This window comes from Mastacembelus armatus, chromosome 13, assembly GCF_900324485.2.
Source record: "Mastacembelus armatus chromosome 13, fMasArm1.2, whole genome shotgun sequence".
In the NCBI taxonomy this organism is placed as follows: domain Eukaryota; kingdom Metazoa; phylum Chordata; class Actinopteri; order Synbranchiformes; family Mastacembelidae; genus Mastacembelus; species Mastacembelus armatus.
The window spans coordinates 18,815,984-18,838,716 of NC_046645.1; the positions used below are offsets into that span (position 1 = coordinate 18,815,984).

Below are 22,733 nucleotides of genomic sequence, written 5' to 3' on the forward strand. Positions count from 1 at the left end.
AATGTCACATTACTTTGTGAGAAATACATAGTATTTATTTTATTTTTATTCTTTATTCTTCTTTCTAGTTTATTATGAAATTATGGACATACTCCGTACCTGTGTATATGCTTGCTCCAAAATTCAAGCATGGACAAATTCCTAGTACTGTAAAATGTCCTTTTTCTGTGTATAGTAATGTTCACATTTGAGTCTTTGTTCCTCATGATTAGAAGTTCAGTTCCATGATCTTGTGAAGTTTCTGACATGATTGGTGCTGAAATAGGCACACAGCTGGTAGACGAGGATCTCTACCATGAGCCAAAAAATAAGGTGAGTATCCAGTGTGGAGTTAAAGGAAAGAACCACAGCTGGCAAATACTGGTCCCACTTCCCATCATTCCCATGTATGAGTTTGGCCTGCAGTTTTTCTTTTACAATCCTATTAAACCACTCATTACTTCCATAACACACACACACAAATAGTGTCTGAAGTATCTGACAGACCAGACAATGACCCAAAGCTCTTCGTCATACTTTCCACGTTCTCGCTGTGCGAAAAGATGACTTGCACATGCCATTTTGAATTTCAGCAAGCACTGCTTCCACTGCACAGTTAGATGCATCTGTGCTCAGAATAAAAGGCTCATTAAAGTTAGGAAAAGCCATTATAGGAAATGTTAGTGCTTATTTCAGAGTTCTGAATGCAACTGAGCACTCTTTTGTCCATTCAAAAGGCCAGTTTCTGTGTGAGTTTGTATAGAGGATGAGCAATAAATGCATACTTGTGAATAAAACGCCTGTAATAAGAGCACAGTCCAAGAAACGCTCGTACTTCAGTGGGTTATGTTGGAACAGGCCACTCACATATACCCTGACTATTTACTGGGTCCAGTGACAATATCTGGTGCAGCCCTACACACATCACACAAGTCCTCTATTAACCCCTATTAACATATATATATTAAACATTTGTAGATTTTATTGTGATGTCATGTCTACAGCTGAATTTTATTAATTCCAACAACTTATTCAGGTGAGGTTCCTAAAAGTGCACAAGAACGGAATATATATGTATTATTTATAATATATATATTTTCATAAATTAGTTAATGCACTTTATACAGTATGTCATTGTGAGAGATTTTAATATATCCTCTTGGATATTCCTTCTTTTTAAAGAATTTGGTTTTGCAATATCAGTTCATGGCATCAATGCCAGGATTGAAGCGTTATAACCTTTAGTCTAACAAGTGGTTTTACTGAATCTCAGTAGATGTAAGTGTTACACTAACCTGAGTCCATTGCCCTTTACCTAGCGTGGGATGTTTGATTTTAAAATGAAAACAACTCTTGCCCTGATTACTATTGACAAAGTAAATACAATTTCTCATAAGTAAACTTTTGTGGACTCAAACACTGCTGTTAGTTTAAAAACACAGTAAGGATACTTGCTTTCTCTTTCAAATTGTGCAATAGTAAGACAAAACTGACCTAAAAAATATGGACAATCTGTACAGCCACTTTTTAATGATATATTAGGCAAACATTTTAGATTTTAATTATATACCATTATTTTTCTTTAAATCATTGCCAGTTCATTACTTAAGGAAGTGACAAGACCAGTTTTAGTGGGACAGTCATATTTTTATTGTCCATTACACATGAATACATGATAATTTGCCAACTATCCAAACTTCACTCTTTAAGCTGTAAAAGAAAAACAGACCTTACTGGACAGTAAATTACAGGTATAGGCTCCATATGTAATACATAAATGACATGATTAATGTTCACTGTTCTTTAACAATCTCTTTAATCATCAGCTGATTTCCAAAATGTTACACATATTGTAGGATTGATACATTTAAGATTTTGTAGCTGGGTCAAAATGCTGTTGGTTTGTTGCTTTAATTACTTGTGAAAAGTGTTGTGGTGTTCCTGTATTACTGTGGACTGTTACCTGCAGCACAACGGAAGCTGTATTCTGTCTCAGCCTGGTCACCTGAGGAGGGAAAAGGAATGTCAAACTTTCATTAAGTGTCCACTAGTCACATGTATTGCTTATACTTGTAATAGCTTTTGTCATTTAGTCAGTGTGAATTGAGTATCTGTCTTACTTGGCTGGTAGTAGTCATAGATCTTGACCACAGCTGGCTTCAGGTTTTCCACTGGGAGCTCCTGTATGAGCTCTAACTGGTGGTTGACTGATATGTTCTTCTTTAACTGTGTGGTGTTGGAAAATAACTATCAATCAATATCGATCAATAACTAACCTGGAGAGCACCATTTATTGTTCCCCACTGTAAATTCCTCTCACCTCTGTAATGTACACCAGAACATGATCTTCATTTTGCTCAACACGAGCCACCAGCAGGGCACCTTTGAGCTGTGAGGAGACAATATTTAGCTGGGTTATAATTATTGTTCTCTTAAGATCGAAGACAGACTCTTTCCAACAATATTCTTTTTCCAGGTGAAAGTTTCTGTGTTATCTCACCCTCTTTAAGGACTCTGGGTCTGGGACAAACCCAGAGAGCATTTTGATATCCAGGATCACCATGTTTGTACTTGTCTCCTTTCCACTATATCTGCAATGGAACCACAAATACGTCACGTTACTTTGTGAGAGTTCACTCAGCTCTTCATAGTTCTACTGACTGTATGCATACAGTCTGTGGCAGGGTTTCATTTACAGTTAGGATGTCTGAACTGAGCAAACATTTCACACATTTCCATCCACCAACAGTCACTTCATACACTCTGATGGCTGCAGAGGATTGTTTGTCTAAAATTACAGCTTTCTTCTCTCATGCTGATTTGCTTGTTGATTCCTTACAGGGATTGTAGCTTCAGAGTGAGTTTGGGTCTGTGAGATTTGGTGCAGTCAACTTCTGGTGTGACCTCCACACTGAGAGTGGTGGCATCAGTAGGAGTTGGGATGTTATAGTGAAGAGAAATCTGGAAAACAGGAAAACATGTAAAGTTTAATATTAAGAAAAAATAATAATGTCCTCTACTCAGTTGTGTTCAAACTTATGACCTCTCACAATATAGGTTGTTGACTGGCTGATAGTGAGGCATTTACATGAGATGTAATATTTATATTGCAATCATCATCATTAAACATCTGAAGGAATATCAATGATTAATTTACATTGCACATAAATGAGAAGCAGTGGAATGTGCTGCATTTTTCCTTCTGTGAAACATTAAACAGTTAAACTAAATATATTTACAAATTTCTGTATTTATTTCAGTCCCAGTCAACAATCACTATTTCATAGTAGTGTAAATCGTAAGACGATGCATTTTATTTGAATAGTAACTTGTCATTAAATATATAAAATAGAGACAAATAAGGGAATTGTTGTATTAGCACTGTTGGTGGTGGTGTACATATATGAAAAGCAGAAAGAGGAAGAGATCTGTCGATGACTGACCTGCATTGAAACACATGCGGTGCCCTTCACCTCCAGGCTGTACTTTCCTGTTAGGTCCTGTAGCATCTTCTCCTGGTAGACCAGTTTGTTGGTCTTGCTCAAATAAAATGTCAGATGACCACTTGGAGACTGGACTGTCACTGTGCTTGAACCCTCTGCACTGAACACTAGAGTGGCATAGAGAGCCAGGGCCTGGAGGGCCACCACTGTGTCCTATAAAAAACAATACCAAATACTGTGTGTGCTCAGATTTACAAAGAAGAACACACTGACTAATCCATATAGCAGGTTTCACATGTAGAATTCAATTTCAAGTATTATTTTTCAGGACACCAACTTCTGTTTGCATTCATATATACATATATACATATGAATGCAAACAGAAGTTGGTGTCAGCCTGGATATAAAAAAAAAAAATAAAAAATTTTCCTTCTCACCCCTATGGGTGGTGTATGTGTCTTCCTCAATCTCGGGTCCTCTACCAGAGGCCTGGGAGTTTGAGGGTTCTTCTCAGTAGGAAGCTAAGAAGCTGTTCCTAGGACTGCACTCTCCTGGACTGAGAGCTCTGATGTTGATCCTGGGATCTGTTGGAGCCACTCTCCCAGTTTGGGGGTCACAGCCTCGAGGGTGCCGATTACCATGGGGACCACTGTTGCTTTTACCTTCCACATCTTTTCAGAGCTCTTCTTTCAGCCCTTGGTGTTTCTCAAGCTTCTCGTTCCTTCTTTCTGATGTTGCCATCACTTGGGATTACTACATCTACCACTACGGCCTATTTGGTTGGTTAGCCATCACCAGTTTGTAGGTCTGTATCTGGATGTCCCACACTATCTCAGCTTGGTCATTCTCCACCACCTTTGGAGGTGTGTCCCATTTTGACCTTGGGACCTCCAGCCCATACTCGGCACAGATGTTCCTGTACACTATGCCGGCCACTTGGTTATGGCGTTCCATGTATGCCCTGCCTACTAGCATCTTACAACCTGCTGTTATGTGCTGGATTGTCTCAGGACATCTTTGCACAGCCTGCACCTGGGGTCCTGTCTGGTGTGGTAGACCGCAGCATCTATTGATCTTGTGCTCAGGGCCTGTTCTTGTGCCGCTGCGATTAGTGCCTCTGTGCTGTCTTTCAGTCCAGCTTTTTCCAGCCACTGGTAGGACTTTTCGATATCAGCCACTTTTTGTATCTGTCGATGGCACATACCATGCAGGGGTTTGGCCTGCCATGATGGTTCTTGGTCCTCTTCCTCTGCATCGGGCTTCTGTTGCCTGAGATATTCACTAAGTATTCCATCGCTTGGGGCCATCTTCCTGATGTACTCATGGATCTTTGCTGTTTCATCTCGGATGGTAGCTCTGACACTCACCAGTCCTCGGCCTCCTTCCTTCCTCTTAGTGTACAGTCTCAGGATGCTGGATTTGGGGTGAAGTCCACTAGGGTTGTTTTCCACAGTCCCATTGAGTTCCCTATGAAGGTTCTTAGAGTCCAATTGATGTCGTATAGCTCCAGGCAGTTAGCTTCTTCAGCTAGTAGGTGTGGATCATGTCAGGCCCAGGTGCTGTCCGGTTCTTCATGTTTGAGACCCTTTCTCGGATATCTGCCATTGTGATGGTTACTGGTTCCAGTGGCCTGCTCTCAGGTCTGCCAGCCACTGGGCATTGGTGTTATGTGATGCCTCCCTCTCCCATATGTTTTTCCAGTATTGTTCAGTCTCCAGTCTTGGTGGGTCTGTCCTCATGTTACTACCCTGCCACTGAGAGTACATTTTGGATGGTTCAGTGGAGAACACCCTGTTTATTCTCCTTGCTTCTATTTCTCTGGTGTACCTCTTCAGGAGTGTGGCCAGGGCTGTGAGTCGTTGTTTGGCAGTCTCCAGGGCCTCTGGTATGGACAGCTTGCTGTACTTCTTATCCAACTTCATCCCACCCCTCTGCAGTTCTGATAGTTGGCTAACTTCTCTCTGTGTTGCCCTTATTTTTGCCTCTAACCTCCTTCTCCATGCAGGATACTGCGCCTTGGTGTTGGTGTGTATTTTGTGGCCAAGAATCTTAAGGATCACTGTTGCCATGGTGTGCGGATGTTGGAACACACATCCTCTTCATGTAACCCCTATAGCTGGGGTTTCTCATACAGTAGCATTCCAACAGTTCTCTATTCTCAGCCCTCGTCCATGAGTGTCATGTTCCAGTAGCCCATTACTCCTCAGGTTGCCCTGGTCCCCTAGCACCTGACGCAGACCTTGTTGACCCAGGCGACGTCCGAGCCGATATGACTCCAGTATTTCTATCGCTCATTTGTAATGAGGTACGCAAGGCAAGGCAAGGCAAGGCAAATTTATTTGTATAGCACCATTCATACAGTATGCAATTCAAAGTGCTTTACAAGGCATATAATTACATTAAAAGCATGGAAAAGAGCATTTAAAAACAAGGACATTTCAAATAAAATAAATTTAAATGAAATAAAGTAAATTAAAATAAGACGTAAAAGCACATTAAGAAAACAAGGATGAACAATTATTTGAAGGCAGCAGTGAACAACAGTTTTCAGTCCTGATTTGAATGAGCTGACAGTTTGAGCAGACCTCAGGTGTTCAGGAAGTTTGTTCCAGAAGTGAGGAGCATAGTAACTGAATGCTGCTTCACTTTGTTTGGTTCTGGTTCTGGGAACACACAGTAGACCTGTCCCAGATGATCTGAGGGGTCTGGAAACCCCACTAATATATCTTGAATATATTTTGGTCCACAACCATTTAGTGCTTTATAAACTAGCAATAAGATTTTAAAATCTATCCTTTGACTAACGGGAAGCCAGTGTAGTGATCTGAGAACTGATATGGTCCAGTTTGATGGTGTTTGTAAGGACTCTGGCAGCAGCATTCTGGATAAGCTGCAGCTGCCTGATTCACTTTTTGCTAAGACCTGTAAACAAACCATTACAATAATCTAACCTACTGAAGATGAATGCATGAACAAGTTTTTCTGCATCTTGTTTAGACAGAAAACCTTTTATTCTAGCAATGTTATTCAGGTGGTAATAGGCAGATTTAGTGATGGATTTGATGCGGTTGTTAAAGTTCAGGTCTGAGTCAATGATTACACCAAGGTTTCTGGCTTGATTTGTAGCTTTCAATGACATGGAGTCAAGGTGAGCAATGACCTTTGACCTTTCATTTTTGGGGCCAAAAACAATCACTTCTGTCTTGTCTGTATTGAGCTGGAGAAAATTCTGGCACATCCATTCTTTGACTTGATTATTACACTCACATAATGAAATTAGAGGACTATAATCATGAGGTGATACTGATATATAAAGTTGGGTGTCATCTGCATAGGTATGGTAGTCAATGTTGTAGTATTCCATAATCTGAGCCAGGGGCAACATGTAGATATTGAATAAGAGAGGACCAAGAATAGACCCTTGAGAAACCCCACATTTAATTTTTGTTTGCTTAGACTTGTAATTACCAAGTGAGACAAAATAGTCTCTATCTTGTAAGATTTTAGCCAATTTAACACGGTGCCAGTAACTCCCACCCACGTTTCTAGTCTATCAAGCAGCACATCATGATCAACTGTGTCAAATGCAGCACTGAGATCCAGTAGTACTAAAACAGAGGTTTTGGATTCATCATTATTCAAATGTAAATCACTTAAAATTTTAATAAGTGCAGTCTCGGTGCTGTGGTGTGCGTGAAATCCAGACTGAAGTGCATTAAAAAGATTGTTTTGCACCATAAAACTGTGAATTTGTTGAAAAACTACTTTTTCAATTATTTTTCCCACAAATGGAAGATTTGATATTGGCCTGTAGTTACTTACTGCTGAAGCATCTAGATTAGGCTTTTGAAGAAGAGGTTTTATAACAGCAGTTTTTAAGGCCTGGGGAAACTGCCCTGACTGAAGAGAACTATTGACAATCTGCAATACATCTGGAGCTAAGCTGTTAAAAACATTTTTTAAAAAATTTGTTGGTAAAATATCAAGGCAGCATGATGTAGATTTTAATTGTAGAAGCGTTTCTGCCAGAGCTCTGTGATCAAGGAGATCAAAATGTTCTAGATTCACTGGAGAACAAGGAGGCACAGGTGATATTGTCATGTTCCTAGGACTGCAGCTAGAAAGCTTATCTTTGATATTTTGTCTGTGAAAAAAGCTGCAAAAGCATTGCATGACTTTTTGGACAGCAGTTCAGAAGGAACAGAGGGTGCTGGGTTTGTGAGTCTGTCTACAACAGAAAACAATGTGCGGGCATTATTGCTGTTTCTATTGATAACCTCTGAGAAAAATGATTGCCTAGTAGCTAGTAGCGTTAAGGACCTTAAGGATCTGCATGTTAAATTTAATATGCAGCTGTCTGGGCTGTACCTGTGTAGAGGAGAAGCCTCCATAATGGTTCTGCTGGCTTGTCAACCACCTGACGATGTGGGAGGCATAGCCCAGGTCTTCATTTGAAGGGGAGGCACTGAGTTTGGCCAGCAGCACATAGGAACTGATCTCCACTGACAGAGAGGCTGATGTTTCTGTTGAGGTCTGGGACCAGTAGAGAAATCCTCCTAAAACACAAACAGGCACCATATTAATTTTATTCACAATAATGAAGGGAGAACCATTTCCTTCAGGAGGATGAGTCACCTTGTCTTATTGCGACTGTGTCTAGGTGCTGCAGAAGGTGAGCACGGGTCTCCATGTCTCCTGCTACAGTGAAGACATATGCCAGCAGAGCTGTAGTGTAGGTGTTATTGAGGTTACTGATAGACTCCTTGAGGCAGGACAGGCTGTTGGTCATCACAGAATTCTTTAACAGATTAAAACAATATGTTAAATCATTTCATGACATTTATAAATCTTTTTATTTTTCAAGCTTAGTTTTTAGATTTTTGTTCTTATTCTTATTTAGAAAATTTCCCTACATTATTCTGAAAAACAGACATTTGCTACTATTACATTTACATAAGAGTCTTTGTTTGCATTTAACAACTACAGTCACAGGATCTGTGCTATATAGTACATAATAATAACAACAACACAATATATTTTTGAAAATTATTCCTAGTGAGCATTTTCATTAACAAGGAGTCCACAAAAGGAGTTCACAAGGAGTCTAGTATTGGAAACATTTAAGACCTACTGAAGGGGAAGGTGTGATGAAAGTTGAAAAACCTTTTGAGAATAATGCAATAATTTGTCCATGAAAGATTATTATAAGCATAAAAACCTGCACCAACTGTCTTAATCTCTGTTAAATATGTAAAAGTTACTGTTCTGTGTATAGAGTTTGCGTTACAGGGTGCCAGTGGAAATTGGACTACTGTTGGTTGAAGAAGGAGAGGAGGAAGGTGTGTTTGTAGGCAAAGAGAGAAGAGGAAGGGCAGGAATGTATGACTTAGAGTATGGACTTTGAATGTGGGGACTTTGTCAGGGAAAACTAGAGAGTTGGCTGATATGATGGAGAGAAGAAAGGTGGCTATCTTGTGTGTTCAGGAGACCAGGTGGAAAGGTAGCAGGGCCTATAGATTAGGAACAGGGTTCAAGCTGTTTTATCATGGTGTGGATGGAAAGAGGAATGGAGTAGGAGTTATCCTGAAGGAGGATTTTGCTACGAATGTTCTGGAGGTGAAGAGTCAGAGAAGTGTCAGATAGGGTGATGAGTCTGAAGCTGGAAGTTGAAGGTGTGATGTTGGGTAAGTTTGGTGCGCAAGACAGGAATGCAGAAGGATAGATGGTGGTAGACTTCGCAAAAAGGATGGAAATGGCTGTAGTGAACACATTTTTCCAGAAAAGGAAGGAGCATGGTGTGACATATAGGAGTGGAGGCAGGAGCACACAAGTTGATTACATCTTGTGCAGACGTTTCAACCTGAAAGAGATCAGTGACTGCAAAGTAGTGACTGGGGAGAGTGTAGCCGGACAGCATAGGATGGTGGTGCGTAGGATAACTCTGGTGGTGAGGAAGATGAAGAGGACAAGGGCAGTTTGTACAGGTTGGCGAGGCAGAAAGACAGAGATGGGAAGGATGTGCAGCAGGTTAGGGTGATTAAGGACAGGGAAGGAAATGTGTTGAAAGATGGAAGGAATACTTTGAAGAGTTGATGAATGAGGAAAATGTTAGAGAGAACAGAGTAGAAGAGGTGACTGTTGTGGAGCAGGAAGTAGCAAAGATCAGTAAGGATGAAGTGAGGAAGGCGTTGATGAGGATGAAGAGTTTTGACGGGGCTACTTAACAAGATCTTGGAGAGTGAGAGGATGCCTGAGGAATGGGAGGAGAAGTGTACTGGTGCCTGTACTGGAGGAGAAGTGTACTGAAGTGGCAGAGAAGTATGTTCGAGTGGTGCAGGACATGTATGAGAGCTGTAAGACAGTGGTGAGGTGTGCTGTAGGGGTGACAGAGGAGTTCAAGGTGGAGGTGGGACTGCACCAAGGATCAGCTCTGAACCCCTTCTTGTTTGCTGTGGTGATGGACAGGCTGACAGATGAGGTTAGACAGGAATCTCCGTGGACCATAATGTTTGCAGATGACATTGTCATCTGTAGTGAGAGCAGGGAGCAGGTGGAGGAAAATCTAGAGAGGTGGAGGTTTGCTCTGGAAAGGAGAGGAATGAAGGTTAGCCGCAGTAAAACAGAGTACATGTGTGTAAATGAGAAGGACTCAAGTAGAACGGTGAGGTTACAGGGAGTAGAGGTGAAGAAGGTGGAGGATTTTAAGTACCTAGGGTCAACAGTCCAGAGCAGGATGCTGAGGTTAGAGATGCCAGGAAGGAGGCCTAGAGGAAGACCAAAGAGGAGGTTCTTGGATGTAGTGAAGGAAGACATGAGGATAGTTGGTGTGGGTGAGGAGGATACAGAGGATAGGGTTAAATGGAGGCAGATGATTCGCTGTGGCGACCCCTGAAGGGAGCAGCTGAAAGGAGAAGAAGAAGGTCACAGTAAAACAGCATAATATAATTGTTAGAGCAGATTGTACTCACATTCACAGGCATTTTCATCTCCAAGAACACAGCAGTGATGTAAGCACTGAGTGTCACTTCATCAGACACACCACCCTGTGGAGAGGAAGTGTCATTCTCACATGATCAACAATGTGAAAATAAACATGTATAACCTTCTTCACTCTGAATTATCATTGTTTTCATCTAAACTGCAAACGATCTGTCACTTTACCTTCATTCTGTTGTTAAAGAGTTTTCCTGACTGTAGAAAACAGCCAGTTTGTCGTTGCTGTTGCAGCAGCCAGGTCTTAGACTCTTCAATCTTTTGTGGGTCAATGTAGATGAAAGACTGGGCTTTGGTAAAAGATCTCAGCACAAAAGCAGTCAGCCTGAGGAAAAGCAGAACAAGCTTTGACATTAAGCACCAAAATAAGATATGGTGATGTATTAAGTATGTTCTACAGTGAAATCCAATCATCTACTCGCTTGGCTTTTTTTTCTTAAGACACTGTATAATCAAGGGTAAATATAACAGACTTTGCACAATTATTGTAAGTGGAAGACTGATTGTAATTTTCTCACCAAGCGTTCCCTGGTCCTGATCCAAATGTACTGTAAGCACCAGCATGTTTGTAGTTTAGCTGTCTCTGGTAGCCTGCACACCAATAGAAATTCACTTATTAGAGTGTAAAAAATACACATATTGTCAGTTTCGTTCGTTTTTGCATCATTTGAACTGTATTCACTTTTGAGAGTTTTGCTGCATCCTCAACTCATTGATGAACTGAGCTTTAGAGTGAGGGACATTAATTCCTTCCTGCGCATGATTTCAGTGCACTTGTTAGTGCGCGAGAATGTGCAAATGAGGTGGAAGTGAATTTCTCAGTGTTTAAATTTTTTGCATTTCTGTCGAGACTGTCCATCGTCTACGATCAGTTTGCTTTTGGGAAACACTTTTGTGACCGAGTCAGTGTGTGCTGTGGCTCAGCTGAGCTCCAGAAAGTTCCTGAATTTTTCCTGGGCCTCGCCTCTGTATTTTTTTTTTTTTTGGCTCATGTTTTGTTGTTATTATCCTCGTTGTCCTGCCACAGATCTTCATTTCACTATTGCAACTCATCTCATCAAATTCTTTGTTGCTATGGACTGGTATCGACGTTCTTTGCACACGCACACACACACGCACACACACACACACACACACACACACACACACACACACACACACGCACGCACGCACGCGCGCACACATACACACCCACACACACATGCACGCACACACATGAACTCATTACTGAAACAGGCTGAACTGAGAACTTGAATTAGGTGAGTGTGAATTGTTACTATTCTATTGCCTCAAACGTTTACACTTCAGGCAGCCACCGAACTAATATAAGAATTGATAAACTTACCTGAAGCCAGACTCTCTGGTCCTTTTAGTATATTATACAACAAACTAAGCTAACACGTATACATAACATACATACATAACATGGACAGATGACAGTACAGAGATGACAGGAAGTAAAAGAGATTGGGGGAATGACATGCAACAAACTAACTAGATATGAGGCAGAAAAACTGTGCTGAGGAACATGTATTCCTGATCTGTGGTGTCTTATTGGAATTATGTGCTTTGTTCAGAACCAGATAGATGGTGGGTCAGGCATCCTATAGTTTCTATATTCATGTGTTCTTAAGTTACAAAGGGAAACAAAGACTCACCACTGGTGAGGAAGGTGGTGGCCTTCTCCTTGATGGCTGGGGTCAGCTGCTGTGTGTTTGTCAGGTACTCGAGGATGTAGATGTTGGGGGCCAGGAGCGCCATGTTCTGCTCCCCGCATCCATACGGCATCTTCAGCAGTCCATCCAAGTTTTTCAGGGCTCGGCCCAGAATATCACCTGCACAATTACATTTTACTTATTGATGCCATTATTCATGATGCTTGAAGAGACAGAAGCCAGATAATTTGCCAGAATATGTTTGGTCAAAGATTTATTTGTTTACCCATGACTGATATTGAAGCACGAGCAGATCCAGGAATCACATTCTTGGAAAGTCGTATGTCTATTTCCTCTGTCAACGCTTTTCCTGTGTACAGACAGAAAACACTCACAGAGAGAAACTCTAGTAGTAGTATCATTTAATAAATCCTTAGTCTTGTAAATCTATAGGAAAGGTCTCTTTTAATGGAGTCATACCTGTTGCTCCTCCATGTTTCTACAGTGGCCCAGAATAATCAAACCTGTGCTATACCTGGAACAATTGCTATGACCATCAGAAAAATGAGTAGCACTCTTTTGACAGTAATCAACTTTTAAAGTAACAGCTGACTCTCCTTCAAAATGTTCCACTGATCATGTCTGTTGTAAACTCACCTTTTGGACAGAGCAGCCAGTTGGAAGTCTTTTCCACCTCGATTCCCTCAGCCTGGGAGGGACAAGATGGAAATATAAGCCATATAATGAGAAAAACTGTCAGTACTAACAGTAAAAATATGTTAAACTCTTATTAAATACAAACAATTATGTTAATAAATAAACCTGTTTTTTTTTTTTTGTCAAAGCACCAACCTTTACAATAAGAGATTTTGTGACCACATCAATACGACCTCTCTCTGGCACGCTCACAATCTCATTGTCACATGAAGCTTGAGATGCTACAGCCTCAGCAGTTACAGACACATTCACAGTCCCTAAAAAAAAATCAGATTTTTAGGTCCTGCAAATTCCTGCAAATTTGAGTTATATTATTTTATCATCACATTTATCTTTGTGTTGTTAAAGCATGAGCAGAAGTTCATTCACTTTTCACATCTTACAACAGTGTGGCAGAAAGTTTGATCCTCACCTAAGGTTGATGGGGTCATGGTCCAGCTGAGGGTCTTGCGCTCACTGCCACACAGACAGGATGTGTACTGGTCACCAGACAGGGGGGTGAGGGTGTAGTCTAAAGAGGGTGCAGGTGTCACAGTGACCTGTTCAAGAGATGAAAATATATTTCAAAACTGGTAAATAGAAACAACTGTTAATTGTTCACCATCATTAATTGTGAAGACACTATCATGTGAAGAAAATGGCCTGGATAAAACAAAAGCACGACTAACAAATTTTTCATTTGAAATATTTAATAAAACACTGTCACAAGTTGTTATGAGCAGAAAGAGAAATGTGGGGTCATGTGAAAACATTGTTTACCATAATGCAGCTTGTCAGGTAGCTGAAGGTGGTTGCCTTCAGTTCAAAGTGTTCCCCCCGGATGATGGAGTAGGGCAGGGTGAGCTCAAGGAAGAAGGGCTGGAAGACGGTGATTTCTTTACGAGGAGCCAAACCAAAGCCCTGAGGAGACAAACAGAAAGCCTCGGTCTCCCAGGTGGTGATGGTGTCAGGGACAGTGAGAGACACATCCTTCGTTCCAGACTCTCTGGATTAGCAGATACAGACAAACACATTCTGTGTGAGAGGGTAAAACATACTGTAATTCATTAAACAAAAACAGCATGCACAGATTACTAATGTGTGGGATGAATAACAGTAGTTAATGTGAAGTAAAATATATTGAGCAAATATTAAATTCTATGCTGAATTTTTCAGATCTCAGAAAGTCAGAGAATTTTAAAAAATCCAGTATCAGCCATATTGCTGAAGTAATTTAAAGTCTTTAAGACAGTCAAATATGAATTTTTATTCATATCATTATCATTATCATCAAATACCTTTTGCAATCGAAACTCACCCAACTTCCACCAGGTCCCATATCCAAGTCTCAGGAAAGAAAGTGCGGACTGTCACTATTGGTGGAGGTTCACTTGCATATACCCTTTTCCTTTGAGGAGTCAATCTTGCGTTGATATGATCAATTGGAGGACGATAATCTGAGATGAAACCAGAGGACAGCAGTGACTCAGTACTCAGTACTTTAACACTGTACCGAAAAATATTCTGTATTTAATGCTAAGAGTAAAAGAAATACGTTACATAGCCTGTAGTTAGTGTTATGGCTGTATTTTCTTAACATAAGACATGGAGGCATCCGAAAAAACAAGTTTGTTGCCATCTTCAGTCCTACACTCTATATAAACCAACAACATACAAACATGACTGTATTTATCATATACACTGTACATCAACAAATTTTTTGTTAATAGTATGATTGCTGTTTACCTGGAAAGCTGCACGAGCATCATTTTTCACAACATGTTCTGCATATGGCAAAGCATTTCTTCTTGTTCTTATTATAAAGCATCCTGTAGGATCGTTAAGTTCATATGGAATACTAGATACTTTCCTGACAGGCAGCAAGTTAAATATCTGAGGAAAAAAAATATTACAACATAAACTTCCAAAAGTTTGGCATTCTGTGCAGATCTGATGATTGGTTAAATCTGTCAAAACAGATCATCCGTTAGAATACGCCTCACTCAAAATATTAGCAGCGACACTGTACATGGTATGTCAGCCCACTTAGCTTTACAAGTTTCTCTACAGTGATTTCTGCTGTTGTTGTGGTGCATCACAAATTCTGTGGTGACCTCAATTTTTTCCTCCACAGGAAATGTGGAAGTGTAACGTTAATTCCTGATGATGTGCATAACAAACACTCCTAAGGAATGAAGGACCTAATGCACATCGAATTGTGTAGGTAAAACTAAGAAGATCTGCAGTTTAAAGGTTGCATGCATGTAGTTGTGTCTGATTCCAGATGTTACCTTATCTGCATCAAGACCCTTCCCTGGCTCTTCAATGAGGACACTCCGGTCAACTGCACTCACACCACACAGAGAGTCTGGATCAGCTCTGACCTGCATGGTGGTCTCCTCTCCCGGGACAGCTGAGGATGGAGAAAACTCCAACGACACCTGACACATGCACGCACATACATACACACACTTCTTTGTAAAAACAGTACATCTCTAATGTGATGTCAGGCTCTTAGTAGTTGATCTGTATCTTAAGGCTTAATCATACTTACCCGGAGACAATGGGCATCCAAACACCTCTGACCCTTCTCATCCTTTCTAATTATCAATACTTGTTAATCTGAATACTTATGACCATGTGATATTTCAGTTTTTCTTTTTTAATAAATTTGCAAAAATTTCTACATTTCTGTTTTTTTCTGTCAAGATGGGGTGCTGAGTGTACATTAATGAGAAATAAAATGAACTTTTTTGATTTTGGCAAATGGCTGCAATGACACAAAGAGTGAAAAATTTAAAGGGGTCTGAATACTTTCCGTACCCACTGTACATCTGACAAGTGCAGTTTGTGCCACATGTCTTCTTCCAATACTGACCTTGTTACTGAAGCATTTCTCAGTGGAAAAGTCGGCACTTTTGGCGATCATAGTCTTACTGGGGAGAACTGCATAAGCCACAACCTGGACAAATGGTGCCATCTCTGGAGATACTTTCAACTTAAAGGACACCTCACTCTCAGTCACTGAAACTACAAACCAACTGTGAGGAACCTTCTTTTCATGAGTCCATAGAGCAATAAAATGGCGGTTAAAAATAATTCCACAGCAATTCCATTATATGTTGCTGTCAGGTTAAAAGGTTTCTTTTAATTAGCTATTTTAGCCTTTAAATAGTCCCAAACCACCTGCTATAGAAACTTTAAATATCAAAACATTTGGCTTGTTTTGTTGGAAGACCACTAAAATTAGTCAATAGACTGTTGAAAGAATTGAGGGCATGAAGCGTTAACCTCTGTTTTTAAAGTTATCACACAGTTTCCACTCTTGTCTCATATATATTTTGTTAATCACACCATGAATAAATATGATATTGTGAATATATTTCACAATATGGGAGTATTTAGGCAGATTGACTCACATTTTGCATTATGACTTTCAAAGTGAAAGTAATACCATTCAAGAGGCTCATAGACTCCAGTGTTAGTTAACTGGATTTTCAATAGGAAACTGAAAAAGGAACTTTGTATTCCTGCATTCATTTGCATGAACATTTTGCATTTATCCCACATCCCAGACATCTACCAAGCAGTGCAGTGTTGTGAAAGCTTTCAGAATTTATAGCAGGAGCAATCCTACTTTTTCAGAAATTGTATTATAGTTCAAAGAGTAATTTTAGGATTTCATAATCCAAAGTCATGAGTAAAGCTGGTCTTTGCCCACCTGTTTTATCTTGCACTTCAACCTGTTTAAATCCTTGCATGGTAATGGCTCCTCTGGATAACACCTGGGGAGTTTGTGAGAAAATGACATAAATAATGAATAATGCAGTAGTTTTTCAACAGCGTATTTTATAACACTGTTGTTATGTTTTGGTTATTTTTTTTATGTTATTTGTAGTGGAATATACACATGGTGGAATGTACATGGTCATGTCCAAGTGTTGATGTGAAGCTAAGGTTTGTTTTGGAGGAGATAAAAATATGGTTGCTCAGCTAAAATGGATTTGGTTGAAACACTGATCTAATATGATACAGGAACCGTTTTAGAAAGCAAGTAGTATTGGTTTGAGAGGATGTCAGTCTGTGATGTGTTGTACTAAATTATACAGCGCACACCTAAAAGTTAGCTTTTGTTAGACCAACTTCACTGCTACTATCTCCTTCAACCTGGAACTGTTCCTATAACAACAGACATCAATAATTCATGTAGAGTAATTTTTAAAACACCTTCATGGTGTTTGTTTTTGAAAAGAAAAACTGACAACAAGCTGAGAAACAGGTCACTTGCCACTCACCAGATACATCACATCCACAGAGCCCTGGGCCTCTCCAACTATAGTGTACTGGATGAAGATTTCCTCTTCTTTGTCACAGGAAAGTGGTTTATCCTTATTCTTCACCTGCAGGCTGCTGACTGTTTTAACATCAGGAGAAAACTGTTGGACTGCAGATACTGTGTGATCTTGAGTCTCATAGTAGGGAACTCTGTAACCAGGGTATCCCAGTCTTGGTTTGTTGCTAATCTAGATTATACAGAAGAAACATTACAAATTAGATCATGGTGGTTGAAGTAGTAGAAGACATTGCAAAGTGAGCTCAGCTTTGTAAACAAGGCAAATATTGAGGTGTAGAAACACAAAATAGAATCAAACTATTCCAACATGGTCACTAGCTGATATGGAGACACCTTGTCCAATTGCAGCATCCAGAGAAAAGATTTCAGGCAGTGATTTCATCTTCATGAGAATGTTTTGATGTGACTGACAAATGTTGGTGTACAGGTTGTAGTTCTTACTTACATGGAGGTGGATGTTCCCGGTACGGTCACCTGTGCTAATTGAAAAAGCAGCAACACCATCGCTGTCAGTTGTGAGATTCTGTAGCAGACGAGCTGAGTACACTTCCCCCTCAAACAGGTGGACTGGCATGTCAGCAATGGGTGTATTATTGTGAAAAACTGCTTTAACCTGTTGGAAACAGTCATTTTAGTAACTATTCTCATTGTTTCAGCTGTACTGTGAAGTGAAGACAACATTGTGCACTTACTTTTCCCTCCACATTTGATCCTTGTTCATACACACTGGGTGTGTCAATAAAGGACAGCTTTCCAACCACATATGAAATCCTTATTTTCTTCTGTTGTGCCTGTGAAATACCTACATGAGAAAGTCTCCATGTTATGGTTAATAAATAATATATATTAATATTTACTGTAAACTACACTGTCTGAATTACTGTCATATTATTTTAATACACTCTAACCATTCTATAAAATACAAGAAAACTTGCCTGTCCCCTCCTCTTCCATGTTGACCTTGAGATCCAGGACATCCTCAAGCACCATTTTGTCAAGCTTTGTGAAAGTTGACATCATGAAAGTAAAAGTGGCACAGCCTTTCTTGTCTGTCTAGAAAGTAAAATAAAATAATAAAACCTTTGACACACTAATTCAGTAGTTTACATGAATAGTTCATCTAGATAATGTAGATGCAGCTAAATAACATCTAGCAGCCATTTAGTGAGACATTCTAGAACTAGAGTTAAACACAACTATAATACAAGTTACTGGGATTTCACAACTGCTGAGGTCCTGATATGTCTGTCTCACAGAGAGTTAAAGAATGAAAGGCAAAACACATACACAACAATTTACTCTGTGCTGAAGATGCAAGATACACAAAACACTTTGAGAAACAAATAAGTTTTCAGTCAAACTAATAATTATATAGGATTGTGCCAAACGTTAGCATCATTAGAATGATCTTCCTGCCTAAAATGAGGACCATACAGCACCAGGTTTTATGTGACAGATGCAGCAATGAAGTCCTGTCATGTCACCTGCACAGGCACATGATGAATCAAAGCTAGCTCTGTTTCACTTCCTGTGAGGAAGACTGGAATTCATGGATGGAGTATTTTTTCCTCCACAATGACTCATAAATCCAATAAAAATGCATTTATTTTTCAAATAATCAGTTCCAAGAAATACTGAACCTTTTGTACAAAAGTTTACCTGCAAGTTGCATTTTAAGTTCCTCACTAAACAAACTCCATTTGCTGAATGAGATGTGGTTGAAAGCAGCTCAGAAAATGGTCCTCAGCTTGAATAAAACCTTTCAAATTACTGTTCATTGAACACAAATGTACTTCGCAGCTGTAGATTAGAATGACAATAAGGATGGATAGTATTTTACTGTATTTTCTAATGTAGTACCACATGTGTACATGTATGTTGTACATACAGCATGCATACACTGCACAGGTATATGGTTCCTACATCTGGTTTAAGCAGAAAGGTGAGACTGTTGCTACAGCAACTGTACCTGCTTTATCTCATGGTGACAAGGGGCATCTGTATTTGAAGAGCTGTGTTGATTATGCACATTGTGTTTAAGACGTCGACAAATTTCAACTTGAACATTTCCTGGCACAGACTGTCCATATGTGTATCTAATTAGACAGAAAAAAACATCAACATGACTCATTCACTCACTTTGTAATTTGTTAAAGGGTTTTCACTTACTTTGCACATGCTTCAGTTTGGAATTCTTCCTGGTCAATATTTACTTCTTCAACTGTGTCTATTTTTACCTCAAATTTAGGCAAAACTGGGAAGAAAGTATGGTTACTGGCATTCATGCTTTGTTAAAGATGGATAGAAAATGAATTTATTTCTCATAACGTACCATATTTCTTCACCTTGAATTGGTGAGTTACTTGAGTTTCACCAGCTGCAACTCTGATTTGGTAGGTTCCTTCTCGAGCCTCAGAGCTCAAAGTGTAAGAAAGCTGCAATATTTTACTGTTGGATGTTTCATTCAGCCACTGTCCAATCCGGTTATTGTTAGCATCCTGTCAAATAACATAAATGTGAACATTTATGGCATAAAAAAGCTCCCTTTTCTCCTTCAATAAAATTGAACCATACCATAATGTTTTAGCATATCCTTGCTCAAACAGTCCAGTGAAAAATATGCATCCACAGAACATACAACTATAGGGGTCTTTACTATCATTTAAAAAATAAAGCTTAAAGTTTAGATGTGTCCAACAGGCTGACATGCCGAATTAAGCAAAAAATTATGCGTCAATATTTTCTTACCTCAATTTCAATCAACTTGTACTGTAAAAAACAAAAAACAAACAAACAACAACAAAAAAAAGTTTCTTAGCAGGCAGCATTGACCTGAGCTCTTAAGATTTCTAATATGAAATAGGTTCACTGCATAATAACATGAAGAAATTCCACATAACATTTGTAATTGTGATTTTTAACAATAACATTTGTACAGTTTCACCACTGATTCTTTTTCAGAAATGTACTGATTAGAGTCATGTAGTACCCAGCTCTGGTTGTATTTCCTAGTACACTCACTGATATTGTTTTTTGTGAAATCTCTCACCAGTTGATTAGCAGGTCTGAACTTGGTGTCCAGTGTTACAACTCTGAAATGCACTGAGAAGAAAGAGACTACTGGTCTTTAACAGTTACAGTATGTTATCTTTATTTTTTTAAAAACATTTTTCTCCTTGCAAACTGGTTGTTTCTGGGTTCCAGTCATCAGTACTGCCATTTGACACTTGGACATGCACATTACTAACTGTATGTATTTTGGATTGTAATTATTCCTGCTACTTGCTGGTGTTTCTCAATGATCATGTTAGCTAGCTGGAGCTGAGAGATGTGTGGTATGTAATGAAAACAGTTTGAAAAGTGCAAGAAAATGTCCATATAACAGACATGATGATATTGTGGGAATGAGCCACAGCTGTGTATGTATCATCAGTTGATAGTAAAACTGCAAACCTGTTGGTAAATATCACGTTGTTGTACATAATAAATCATCAACCTGAGGTTACCAGTTTGTCCAGGGAGGTAGAGTGGTTTGTCTGTCTGGACAAATGTCATCGGCTGATAGACTTGGATCATAACTTTCCTGACTTCTTTTGAGTAAAATGTGTCACCTCGTACCTCCACCTCAAACGTCTGCACCTCTTGTTTCTTCACTAGAGGAACCTGTGACAAACAGATGTTTTATAGATAAGAGTTTACAAAGTCAAGTCTTACCAAAATAAGTGTGTTCCCCAAACTTTTTTGGGTAAAGAACAAATGAATCACATCCTATTTCAGCAGCTGACCTTAAACTGAGCACAGATATGAAACTCTACACTGGCTCTTTGCTTGAGAAGGGTTGAGCCTCTTCTTCTTCTTCTTCTTTCTTCTGATGTCAAACTAACAGTCATGACCAGAGTCTCATTTGGCTGCAGGAGACTGGCACAGAATTTGGTTTCAGCCCCAGCTTCAAGAACTGCAGGCACAGCCACCATGTACTGTCTGCAGACACATATCCACAAAGATTATTAGTCACTGGATCTGATGTTGATCAACTGCTACAATATTCATGAAAATTAGTTAGAACTACAAACATAAAACACAACCTCATATTATTATTTCAGACAGTACAGGGAAACTTACGGTCCTGCCAACACTTGCTCCCCACACATCCAGCTTAAGACACACAGTGTCCATGTCCAGATCTGAACCCCAGGACGACCCATGACTGACTAAGAACCGTTAAGTCAGCGTATGTTAAATATCTGCTGATCCAGAAACAACACCTCCCCTTTGACACACAGGTACACACACATCACACAGGCCCTCTATTAACCCTTATTATCCCTTATATCAAACATTTGTAGATTTTATGTCATGTCTAAGGCTGAAACGGCTTATTCAGGTGAGGTTCCTACAGGACAAGTGTAAAGATTTTTTAATATACATTTTTTCTAAAGGATTTGATAATGCACTAATATTGTCATTGTTTTTGATATATTCTCTTGGATATTCTGTCATTTTAAAGCATTTTGTTTTGCAATATCATTTCATGGCATCAATCTTAGAGTTGCACCTGTCATCTGTAATAAGTGGTTTTACTGAAACTCAGATGTCAGTGCTACACTAAATTGAGTCTGTTGCCCTTTACCCAGCATGGGATGTTCTATTTTGTCATGCAAACAACCGTGGCCCTGATTTAGGCAGAAAGTAAATACAATTTCCCATAAGTAAACGTTTGTGGACCCAAGCACTGCTGATCACTTAAAGTGCTACAAGATATAAAAATGAATTAAAAAAGTAAAAATTTAACATTTTACATTTCATTATATACCATCATTTTTCTTTAAATCATTGCCAAATACATTAATTAAGGAAGTGGATAATAATATGTGACTGAAAATGTGCTGGTGGAATTTAAACCAAGTTTTATGAAGTTGATCTCTCTTGCTAGTTCCTGTCAGGACTCTGGCTGCGGCATTCTGGATTAACTGGAGGCTTTTATGGAGATACTGGGACATCCAGATAGTAATGAGTTACAGTAATCTAGCCTTGAGGTAACAAATGCATGGACTAGTTTTTCTGCATCATTTTGAGACAGGATGTTCCTAATTTTGGAAATGTTGCGCAGGTGAAAGAATGCAGTTCTAGAGATTTGTTTTATGTGTGAGTTAAAGGACATGTCCTGGTCAAAAATAACTCCAAGGTTTTTCACAGTAGTGCAGGAGGCCAGGGCTATTAATTTATTTCTGATGTCTAAATGACATCATCAAAATGTTCACCCCTGACCTCTTAGCAGTAAAACAAATCTGAAAAATATTATATATTATGTTCCCCTCATAAAACTTAAACTTATACATTGTCAAAACATAGAATTTCTAAAATATCTCTAGGTCGCAACACTAGGATGAAACTCAGCTGTAAATAGCCATTTTCATCTTCTGATCTCAGGTAAGCAACAGCTCCATAGGCCTGTTCAGAAGCATCACAGAATTGGAGTTCTTCCCCCCATGATTTCCAAGCTGTTAGAAGGTCCTGTGGAAAAAGGGGATCATCGCATTCTCGCTCCTTTCTCCATAACTGTTACACAAGAATTTTTGCACCAGTTATGAACGGTAAGCGGTAACCTAATAG

At 39.4% G+C, this 22,733-nt stretch overlaps 1 protein-coding gene across 1 annotated transcript; it reads right to left on the reverse strand.

The window, feature by feature from the left end:
• Positions 1 to 1,669: 1,669 nt before the first annotated feature.
• On the reverse strand, positions 1,670 to 21,325 carry LOC113136458 (alpha-2-macroglobulin-like). The gene is made up of 36 exons (XM_026317309.1): positions 21,243 to 21,325; positions 20,906 to 21,101; positions 20,627 to 20,783; positions 20,170 to 20,222; positions 19,869 to 19,889; positions 19,453 to 19,618; positions 19,290 to 19,374; positions 19,090 to 19,216; positions 18,056 to 18,173; positions 17,813 to 17,922; positions 17,566 to 17,733; positions 17,062 to 17,289; positions 16,488 to 16,551; positions 15,645 to 15,790; positions 15,058 to 15,207; positions 14,513 to 14,659; positions 14,327 to 14,420; positions 14,085 to 14,265; positions 13,547 to 13,772; positions 13,200 to 13,326; positions 12,923 to 13,044; positions 12,728 to 12,779; positions 12,357 to 12,440; positions 12,074 to 12,250; positions 10,934 to 11,006; positions 10,584 to 10,740; positions 10,391 to 10,465; positions 8,058 to 8,220; positions 7,791 to 7,978; positions 3,423 to 3,635; positions 2,819 to 2,940; positions 2,480 to 2,570; positions 2,300 to 2,368; positions 2,100 to 2,205; positions 1,943 to 1,984; positions 1,670 to 1,689 (listed from the first exon to the last, which is right to left on the reverse strand). Exons 1-36 carry the CDS (start codon positions 21,323 to 21,325, stop codon positions 1,685 to 1,687), a joined length of 4,386 nt encoding a protein of 1,461 aa, XP_026173094.1. The 3' UTR covers positions 1,670 to 1,684.
• Between the last annotated feature and the right edge of the window lie 1,408 nt (positions 21,326 to 22,733).